Source organism: Seriola lalandi, unplaced genomic scaffold, assembly GCF_002814215.2.
Source record: "Seriola lalandi dorsalis isolate HSWRI2012SDOR001 ecotype SW California unplaced genomic scaffold, Sedor1 jcf7180002054861, whole genome shotgun sequence".
NCBI lineage: Eukaryota > Metazoa > Chordata > Actinopteri > Carangiformes > Carangidae > Seriola > Seriola lalandi.
Genome location: NW_019525414.1, coordinates 340,560 through 351,558, shown reverse-complemented (window position 1 = coordinate 351,558; position 10,999 = coordinate 340,560). Strand labels below are relative to the sequence as shown.

The 10,999-nt window shown below is 39.6% G+C and overlaps 1 protein-coding gene across 13 annotated transcripts in view; it reads right to left on the bottom strand.

Annotated features, from left to right (window-relative positions):
* cacna1db (calcium channel, voltage-dependent, L type, alpha 1D subunit, b) overlaps positions 1-10,999 on the bottom strand; it is a 162,119-nt gene that overhangs the window by 12,626 nt on the left and 138,494 nt on the right. For all 13 annotated transcript variants that reach the window (XM_087179652.1, XM_087179642.1, XM_087179647.1 and 10 more), the window contains 6 exons: positions 9,857-9,953; positions 9,621-9,723; positions 8,690-8,791; positions 2,114-2,250; positions 1,091-1,207; positions 184-638 (listed from right to left, as the gene is read on the bottom strand). In XM_087179652.1, the coding sequence (XP_087035778.1) occupies positions 184-638; positions 1,091-1,207; positions 2,114-2,250; positions 8,690-8,791; positions 9,621-9,723; positions 9,857-9,953 (1,011 nt within the window). The remainder of the gene's footprint in view (positions 1-183; positions 639-1,090; positions 1,208-2,113; positions 2,251-8,689; positions 8,792-9,620; positions 9,724-9,856; positions 9,954-10,999) is intronic.

Sequence of the window (10,999 nt, the reverse complement as noted above, 5' to 3'; positions counted from 1 at the left end):
TCACTCATTGTAATTTTGATGTCACTTTTGAATCAACTGTAAAAAATATAAGCATCAAATATGAGATTATATGACTGCCATCTATGAAACAAGAGGGCCCTGTGACTGCTTGGCCCCATGCTATTTACATACATATATACATACATAATAACTGCAATAACAGGAGACTCTTTCTCCACTGACCTTGTGGAGTGTGACCTCCAAGGCTTGTCCTGTGCTCCTTTGCTGCGAGTTATTGCTGATGATCCATTTTTAGTGGAAGATGGACGGTCACGCCTTAACAGACACTTCTGCTGCCTCCCAGTGGTCATGGAGAGAAGCGAGGGCACGTTGGCATTGTTGAGGTTGGCATTGGAGGGTATTGGCGATTGATGGCAAGTGGAATTACAGTGAGGGTAATTATACGGATGAGGGGAATGATAATGATGATTATACTGGATGGGTGGAGAGTCAATCTCTGTCTCTCCTTCCCTGTAATTGCTGCTGGCTCTCCTGCCAATTTGGGGGGGGTCAGTCGAGGAGTTGCAGGAGAAGGGCAGGATTTGCAATGGGCGTTGGGTGACGGTGGTCGGGTGAGAGGAGCCTTGCTGATCGCCACCAACATGGTTCACATGGTTGCCAAACAAACCACCATTACGCTGCAGAGAGACAGGAATATCCTGACATTGATTTAAATATCCTCTATCTCTCTTTATCCAATTTCATGATGTAGATAAAAAAGCTGCATTTATCCTTTTTATGTATCCTCTCTGCTGCTGAGTCAAAAGCAGAGTAAGACGTATTGGGCATAAATATTTCAATGTTGGTGAATTAACATTGTTGCTGTGATTAGCTAAGAAACAAGTCTCTCCCTGTTGCTTTGATTCACCATTTTTGATTCACACATATAATGAAATTTGTGTAATGTGTACAGAACTACATGTCTTGATCAAAATTAGAAATCGGTGCACTTTTATATATTCTGGATTAAAAGTGTAGATATGTCATTTTAATTTTAACAAGGTAAATGTTTTTTGTGACAAAACCACATCAGAGACGAATCAGAATACAAAACAGAGTATTTCTATGACTGATCTTTATGGATGTTTACCCTGTAAATTTCCTCCTCTTCTTCTCCATTAAGCTCTACTAGCCCCTCCTCCTGCAGGTCACAAGATATGGCTCGACGGATCTCTGGTCCGATGTCATGCAGCGTGCGCAGGCCGGCCTGCAAAGAGAGTGCTGATGAGTTATAGATTTAAAGCCTGTGATGGCTTTTATTCTGTATTTGTATCTGGTTAAGAGAAAACTGGTGTGAACATGTCTCCAACAGTGACTACAGAGTGATTCATGGACACTGCTAACATGACTTTAAAGTTAGCCAGATTCACAGGATAAAAGCAAGACGAGAAGAACAATTTTAATCAGTCATTTAACTCAAATGACTCTGATCACTGGCTGCTGTCATCATGGTTAGAAAGCAGTTACAATGCGGATCATCCAGAGTAACTGGAAGATGTTTTGCTGAGAGAGGTGTTGCTCCGTAATGTTTGTAATCTGATTTTTCAATGCTGCAAGCACCACAGAAGAAATTATTTTGACCTTCACTGTACTGGCAGAGATGGAAATTGACATCTCAGAAGGTGGACAAATTAAATAAACTGTTTGTGGGCTTCATAACAGTAGATGTAGGTGACAGAATATCTTAGTTTGTAATTTTTTTGGGTGAACCAACCTTTTCAATTTCATTCAATGACCCACTGGCAGTGAGTGCAGGGACCTGAGGTTAGAGTAGTGTTCTCTAACAACAAAACTCTTAATAAACTGAAAATGCCTGAGGGCCTTTTTAGGGCGATCTGAGAAAAGAATAACTGACATTGAATGTCAGAGGATCCATGACTGTACTGAGTTTTATGATGATAATAGGTTGACTTTGTGTGATGTGGTTATTAAAATCTAGATGGGAGTCTATGATTAAACCAATATTTCTAATTTTATTTAGATTTTTCATGCACAGACTTGATATAATGGCTGAGTTTCAATAGCACAGAGGATTAACTCAGGATTGGCTCTTATTTAGATGAAGATGAAGGTGGAGTAAATCTATTGGACTGATGCTCTGTACTTTACTCACTTGTAAAGCCATGGTGGTGTTCAGCCTCTCCCATGAGTGCCTTCCCATAAGGCCTTGTTCTTTGCGCCTCTTGAACTTCCTGAAGTAGTCCTGTATAAGGAAGGTGGCATAGAACTTCCCCACTGTTACCTCGTCATCTGAGTGGACAGACCAGACACAACAAAGCCTCCCAGATCAAAATCAAATCTGGACCTGAATACCACAATAACAAAATACCCCAACAACCAATTCTTTATGTATCCATCACATTTAAACAAGAAAATTTCTCAACTGAGATCTCACCCATTACTATCACACCACCTATGCCAACAGAAACCCATGTGTGGAAGAAAAAGTCAAATTGCACTAAACTGAAGTCCATTACAGATTTTCTGAATTGCTAAAACACTAAATTCTAAAATTGTCTGAAACAAATCCTCAGTGGTCTCAACTCAAAACCATAAACAATTTTCACCTCGTTAAAAACATGTTTCAGATCTCATTTCAACTTTTTGCAAAACTCTTTTCACACACATTTTCACTAACTGAAACACACTGTGCATTGTGATGCACTATGATGCATAATGGTAAGCACAAGTAGCAGAAGTTAAACACAGTTTCAGCACAGATGTCATAGCTTACACACAACTGAAAACTGTTCACACTTTTTGTTAATGATGTGATGAAAGCAGTATAAACCAGTTCAGAGTGCACAGGTTGTTGAGGGTTGAAGTTTGAAAGAAACAATGGATGAAAATAATCTGAGCAGTAGAGGAGGAGGAGGAGGAGGAGGAGGAGAAGGATGAGGAAGACCAAGACCAAGACCAGGACCAAGACCAAGAACAAAAACAGTCATTTAAGATGAAATTTGTACAACTGTCATGGTTTGCCATGACGGACATTTTATGTTTGAGATTTTGTCTGGACCTTTGTCATTGTCATTTCCTATTTTATTTTGTAGTTATTTTCCTTGTGTCTCTTGATGTTTTTATTTCCTGTCTTTGTCTCGTTTCCCTCTAGTTTGATTGTCCTCCCGCCCTAATGTGTTTCACCTGTGTTCGATCACCCTTGCCTCCCTTGTGTCTATTTAGTCTCTGTGCTCCACTTTGTCTGTGTCAGTTCGTCTGTTCATGTCCCCTGTGTTTCCTCGTGCTTCTGCTTCCTGTTCGTTTTACCCTATTGTATACAGTTGTACTCTGTGTTATCCTGTGGAACTTCTGTCTGGCTTGCGTCCCTTACTCCTGTGCTCCTTGTGTTTTTGGTTAGTAAAGTCCTTTCATTTCACCTAGCAGCATTTGTGTTTTGGTCTGCACTTTGGTCCAGCTTTACATAAAACTGTGACAGCAACTGTAAAAGACCATGTTCTTGTTTATGTAAAATACTTTTTCACTATTGCAAAAACACAGTTCCAGAAACTAGGGCCCTGTTTGTCAGAGCTCCACACACAAAATAATGCCATATACACAAAATACAAAACATGTTACATCTCTGGCAAAAGCAAGCACTACATCAATAACGATATAAACTCTTATAAAAATGATACTTTAGCTTCCAAACTTTACACACAAACAGCAAATATATAGATCTTTCCACTACCAACTGCATACGAATGCTAAATCTAAAACATGTTTCACATTACTACTTTTCTAATGATATATGGTATCTATAAAAACACTAATACTGTATGTTTTTGATATTTCTCAGTTGTAGCATGCTGTAAATATGAACACAAATGCAATGGGGAAACAAAATCTCTTTATTCTCCATAGTGAACTGAAGACGACATGAACATACTGTACTGTAAAATACAGTAGGCCTATACAGTACTGCAGTTGCTGTCTATCCTGTCACTGATCTAATCTGTAAGAATTGTCCTATTTCTGCTGACCCGTCCTTTCGCCACTCCCTGTCCTGTGTCCTCTTGCTCTTCTTCCTCATACTCAGACACCTCCACCTTCCTCTAATTCTTTCCAAAATTGTACTCCATTGTTGGTCATACCAAAGAGCAAACCTATGGTGATCAAGCTGTGATTTCTATGTGACCTGATTGTGTGTGTCTTCACATGTGCATTCTGAGGTCAGGTGATTGCTAACTGAGCGGGATGTTTCAGTGGCAGTGTTTAGCAAATAACACACAAAGGCTTTCATTTTGAATGATGTGTCTAATGTACAGAAGTGTATATCTCAGACTCACAAAAAGTGTGAGTCTGAGAATGTGTGTATAGTTGTGCAAATCTGGGCTGACATTTTGCTCTTTGTCGAGTTTTCAAAATCTGAATAATTTTTAATTTTAGTGTGTAAGCAATCGTAAAACCTGTAACGGTGAGTGAAGCAGGACAAAGAATCCAACCCTCTGTAGCATTATAATCACCAGGTTCAAAGAAGAAATTTGGTTTGTATGTACACACCAGTTAAGAAAATATAAAATGCCTTTTCTCTATTTTAAAAAATAAACATTTCTGGAGCTATATGCTCTGAACACTGTTCTCCATTTTTCTCTGCAGTGTGTAATGGATGATCAGTAGTGTTTTTATTTTAATTGATTTGAGTCTGATCTGAAAACAGTTTTATCTGTGCTCCAAGCGCAGATAAAACTTATGAGGTTATTTTGCAAGAAGAGTCAGAGCTTTGGTCAATGTAGTTTGACAACTGGGTTTTGTGTTTACAGTTTTGAGAAAAGCATGGAAGGTTTCAAAATGTTTGTTTTATCATTGTGAAAATGTGTAACAGTAAAATATCACACACAATAATGAAGCACCACCACTGAAGACAACAATATCTCAACATTGAAACAAAATACTTCTATAACAATCAAAGTGAAAAGAATACAGAGACATGTTAGTTAACAAAGTGCCATAAATCCTCACTGCACCAGCATTATCATACATGCACAGAGCTGGAAACAAAACAGAGCAGCACACACACCACTGCCCTGTAAACTAAGCTGATTTCTCAAGAGATCATGAGAGAAACCGTCATCTTAATGACTTATCTGGAAGTAGAACTTGTGTGTCACTGGATCATGGGTCAGGCCCTGAGTTATTGCTGTGTTGACACAGCGCAGAGGGTGGTTAAACTCCCTATTAATCTTCACTTTAGGAATTAAACAAAGGTGTAGCTGTATGGTATTAATGCCGCTGTTTAAATATCAGACCTTAATGCGTGCAAAGTGGGTACGCTTGCTCTATTGACAGAGCTGAATGTCAAACATCAGCAAGAATCTTGTACACAGACACATACACACACAAAGGCAAACACATTTAAACCAACAATAGATAACATCTGTGTCTGCAACTTTAATCTCGCTTCATCTATGAAAATACATGCAGTTATGAAACATCCCTCTTGCACACAAAAAGACAAAAACACTCATGCACACTCAGCTGCTCATGCAAGCAAGTGCTCTCTTGACCACATATATTTTAATGTACCAAAAAATGTTTATCTCACTGTATTTTACGACTGCAGTGAATACTTCCAATTCCAATAAATCTAACCAATTCCTCCCACAAACGGCCACATTTACCATCAGAGACGGAGGTATATGCATCCCAGAAAAACAGCATGATCTGTAGCAGGAAGCACATGCAAGGAGGCAGCAAAGTAAAAGAGTTTGGAGAAGCAGCAAGGGTCAAACCTGCAGCTCTTTTACGAGAGAGAAGACCGAAACTACATTTAGCCAGAGAGGAAGCTGCAACTACACACACTATCTGCCATGCAGGGAGGCTGATCAAGCGTGGGTCTGACTCACTCAGATTAAGTGGTTTTCTGAAGCACTGGGGAGGGAGACTTAACAAGAAAACAGGAGTCTGAATTGCGGGGTATATGAAATGTGTTTTTTTTCTTTCGTCGCTAGCTTTCCTTGGAGAGGAATCAAGTAAAGGTGACAAATGACAGTGGGGTGGTTGCTTAAACACGGAGGCATAATTCTCTCATGTGGATCAATGAATGATGATTCATCTTCAAGCACTTAACCCGTCTCTCTACATCACCCAACACAGCAAGAGAAGAGAAACTATGAAAGTCTCTGTTCAGAAAGAAAACCTGTGACAGAGAACATATTAAACATTGTAAAATTAGATTTTTTGTTGGTTTGGTAAATCATATTTATTTGGATTTGAATTTTCAGGATTTTTGTTTTGAAGCAAGTGATCAGTCTCATTTTGACATATTTTATTATATTAAAACTCCCTAGAGCCAGTCACATTTTAGGACTGTGTTTAACAGAGCCACTTGATGAGATGTTGAGATTTCATTTTACTTAATGACGCGTCAAAACAATTCTGCTTATTCTTTTTCTGGACAGAGACTGATGAAGTTTTTAAGAGAGGTATCAGTAGTTTCATGCCACCAGACTAAAACAGAACTGCTCCAGAGACCTCAGGATGGCAGAAAGAGAAGAGAAGAAGGCCAGCAACTGACTGAACACTCTACTGAAAGGAGGCACAGCTGTGGAAGAGAGAGGGACTTACAGGATTACAAGAGAGAGAGAGGGAGAGAGAGAGAGAGAGAGAGAGAGAGAGAAAGAGAGAAATTAGCAAACTAATGCACACAAAGACATGCAGCTGAATTATATCTGACAAGCTCTCAAAACACAGCATAGCTGAAGCATAGTGGAAGTGTGGGACGACATTGGAAAAACTACATGGACCCAGGTAGAGGAATCTCTGTGTAGACTGCAGCTACATCCACACTTATTTGGGAATTAGTTAAAATAATGTCATTCAAAGACTAAGATGTGCCTGTCATCTATTAATAAAAATCCTCTTTGTCTAAAGAGAAATGATCATCTCAAAGCATCGACCCCTAATGACTCACCCCACAGTTGTATGGCTGTAGAAAGGAGGATGTGGAAGTTGACATCTAATAATAATGTCCTGTTTGGAAAGCTTTGCCTGACTGAGGGGAAACCACACTCTGGCTTTACTGTATGCTCAGCAGCAGACACATGCATCATGCTGAGCTGATGTGGCTGGAACAGGAGTCACATTTGTTTTGGTTCACTATGACTTCAAACCTTTGATGTAGGACATTCTTGAAATTAAATAACCAACGAATAAGAACACCTGAAAAGCCAAAAAAAGCTCATTTGACTGCATATGGACAATAAGATTAAAGTTAATTAAAAGCCACTCATCATTGTGAGCAACAAAAGTTGACAAAAATGTGTTCTCTCCAACTGCACTACACAGTCACAGGAATACTGTAAGAGCAGCCCTGAATAACTTAATATCTACAAATATGGCACATATGAATGGCATATCTTGGCTTTCACTTTGATATCTGATGCATGCAAATAAAGTGGTTCAAAAACGAAGTGCACTCCAAACCTGACTTAACCAAAGTCACACAACAAAGTCACTTACACCTAGTTTAATGTCTTTGTGGGAAAAAAAATTCATAGCAAAGTAAGCTCTTCCAACTAAAATCCAGTGGGTTTCTAGATGATTGTAAGAATGAGGCCTCAGCGCAGAGAGAAAACACTTTATAAACAACATATAAACACATCAGCACTTATTTTCAAATATTTAGTGTTTTTGAGTGTTTTTTAATGAGTAAAATTCAGTATATTCAGTAGCTAGAGGAAGAGAAACTGAAGAACTTTAGACAGCGAGATCAATGATAAACAGAACAGTGGGATTATGACAGAGCCAGCAGTTAAACTGTGTCTGCCTGACAGCGATAAGAAGAGTTTCTTTGAACTGAAGTGAAAGGAAATGGTAGCAGTCGAGCTTGTTCCCCTGCCTATCTCATTTTGTTGGTTGTGGTCAGGAAGTGGATCTTGCTGTTTGAGAAAAGCAAAAAACAAGATGCTGAAGGTTTCTGATGGATTAACATTTGCATATCTTCTTGAAGTGACACACCTTCCTGAATCTATCTTTTGTGTATTAAACATTTCCACTCGATTTGATTTGAAAGGTGGTTCCAAAAGCGTCTACCTCTCTGTGGAACAAAATAATCAATAAAGCCCCCTTTTAAAGCCAGGTGAATGCTTCATCGACCAAAAGACACACAGATTTTTTTCTATTGTCACACCAAAATATATTTTAAATGAAATATCACAGATCAGCCTTTCTTCCATCAAAAAGTGGTGTGATTCCTTGATGATGAACAGTAAATGGTGGGAGAGCAAATCCATGAGACTACATCCTGAAGTGTGAAAAAAATAACAAAGCAAAAATCATTGACTGCTTTTTCTGTTCAAAATAAAGGAATAGTAAAATTGCATTCAAATGCATGTCCGTTGTTTGAAACTCTACCTCCTATGAATACACATAAGCACAAATGTAGATTTGTTTGCAGTGTGACTTCCTTCTCTCTTAATGCAAATGCTGCACTAACAGAGACCAGATGTAAATGAATGTGTCATGATATTAGGACTCTAGCGCTTGTTGTCCCTTATAGTATGCGTGTCATTTTTCCTGGTTGACATGTGAGGTAACTATTATTAATCCTTGGGAAAATGCAAATGAGAGGCAGCGTTTATTCAAATCAAGTGAGCCCGAGAGCAGCGCACAGACAGAGAGGGACACAGTGAGGCCACTGAATCGTGGATGATACTGAGCAGCGCATGATAATGATGTAATGACCACTGACCGCCTGCGGGGGGCACAACTTGGTCCAGCAGCTTCATGCTGGTCCTCTTCCAGATCTTCTTGATCACAGCTCTAAGCTCCTCATTGGCTTGCTCCAGGTTGCCTTGAAAATGAGAGAAAATGTGAAAAGTAGAACTTTAAGATTATTTTGGTTGAAAGCAACCAGTAAGTGATCAGTATGCCGTTGCATTAAGTGGCATGTGGCGGAATCTATTGCTCTCTGTCACCCATGCACACAATGACACAAGATTAACCAAATTTTGACATTTAAAGTTATGATGAATTGCACAATTCCTGGTGATAAATAATTAAAACAGGAAAAAACAACCCCAGTCTTATATCACTAAATCATGCTGATGCAACATCAGACACTGAGGAGAAATTACTTATTGCTATGCATACTAAGCATACTAGAACTCTGACCACAACAACTTCAAGACTCTGACCCAGCTCTGAATAAGGGACTATTATATTAAAAGTTAAAGCGGCATGACGTGACATTCATTCAAAACGCACTGAGACGTCCCAGCCAAGCTTTGGTCAATAATTCTGAAGAAGCACATGTTTTCTCAGTGCAGACTTATGGAAGCAGTGTTTGATGTCTTGGTATGTTTGGTTTCATTCTATTCATGCCTCTATCCTGACTGATGAATTTATTTCTTTTGTCAGTTTAGTTCACCACTGTAAAGGTCCACATTTTTTTCTGCCTATGTGGTAGCAGACTACAGTATAGGGCATGTTTGCTTGCTTGCCTCTGTTCATGATCTCTAGACTCATTATGGATCATGGGTGAATAACTGACCAAATAACTAAATCATTGATCACATCTTAAATGACTTTTATGCCTGGACTTAAAATTCAATGTATTTCATACTGTTCTGTTTTTGCTGCACCGAGTGGCAATGCACAGCTGCATGCATTTGAAGACTCACCCTCAGTCTTAATCTTGAGAGCAGTTCGGACCAGAGCAAACAAAGTGGCATTAAACATGACAGTGCCATCACTGTTCAGGGGCATGTTCATTGCCACCAGACGCTGAAAGAAAATTCAAAGTACAGATTAACAAGGAGGTAGCCTATGGAATGTAAAATTTGTATTTTTGTGATGATCATAATCATGTCTCTTTCTGTATAGGTGTGAGTGTGTCGCTGAGTTGTGGAAAACCCACCTTACACGCCACCCTGTGAGGGCAGAGCTTGCCGAAGCCCAGCGGAGGTTGGATCCTCCTTAGCAGAGTCACAACATCGAGGTGCTTTATCCTGCCCCTGAAAACAAGATACATTCAAATGAAAGATGTTATGCCAAAGGACATTTCCACCACCACTACATGTCTTGATTAAGTACTGGATAATGAGTCAGTGTACTTCAAAACTGTCAAAAAACAATCACCATCCCAATCAATCAAATGATGCGCTGGCAACAAGTGGCAGCAAGTCCGCTTAGCTCTTAGTTTTTTCTGCAATATATTTGTATATAGGCTATAAGTATATTATATAAGTATAGTATATAAGTATATTCTTTGTATAGTGACGTTTTTTTTTTATTCTACGTCGTTGTTTTGTCTGACGATGGAGAGAATAATGTATACGAAGGAGGAACTCCTGGCTTTAAAGTTTATCAGATATGGAGTTAAACATCCAGTACTGACTAAGCTGAAGAAGCCATACTGGAGCCGGGGCTAAGCTAAAGGCTAGGAGATGGAGATATAAGCCTTTTCTACCATCGATCCTCATGGGAAATGTCAACTCCCTGGCTAACGAGTGTGATGAACTGGAGGCACCTGTGAAGAACCAGCGAGCATATCGTGAGTGTCGTCTCATATGTTTCATGGAGATGTAGCGGACACTGGTGGACGCCAGTGACCGGACACCAGATTTATGGTAAGGACACTGGGGTGCTCTGGAAGATATGGGGAGCCTCCCATGTCCACTTTCCCATCATCAAACTATCACTTGGATAGTAAACAGGGACGAAATGAGTTCCCCTCATGAATAGACCAGCTTTTAAAGATGCCATCGGAATTTGTGGCTAGCTCATGGAACTCATCATGAACCAACACTCCCGCAACAAATGGGAGACAAACACAACTCTCCCCCACAGACTGACACTGAATGCATGTTGCATCCCTGACACTCATCTGGGATTGATAGGAGGGTGCCACCTCTTATCAAATAACATGAAAAGGAACATTTAGCCCATCAAGGTGCTAAACCACCAGGATTCACACTCTTGACTCATTTTTCTCTCACAAGAGAAAACAACACTCTCACCTTTAACACCCTTTCTTACACAAAGGGGGGTCTCATGAGGA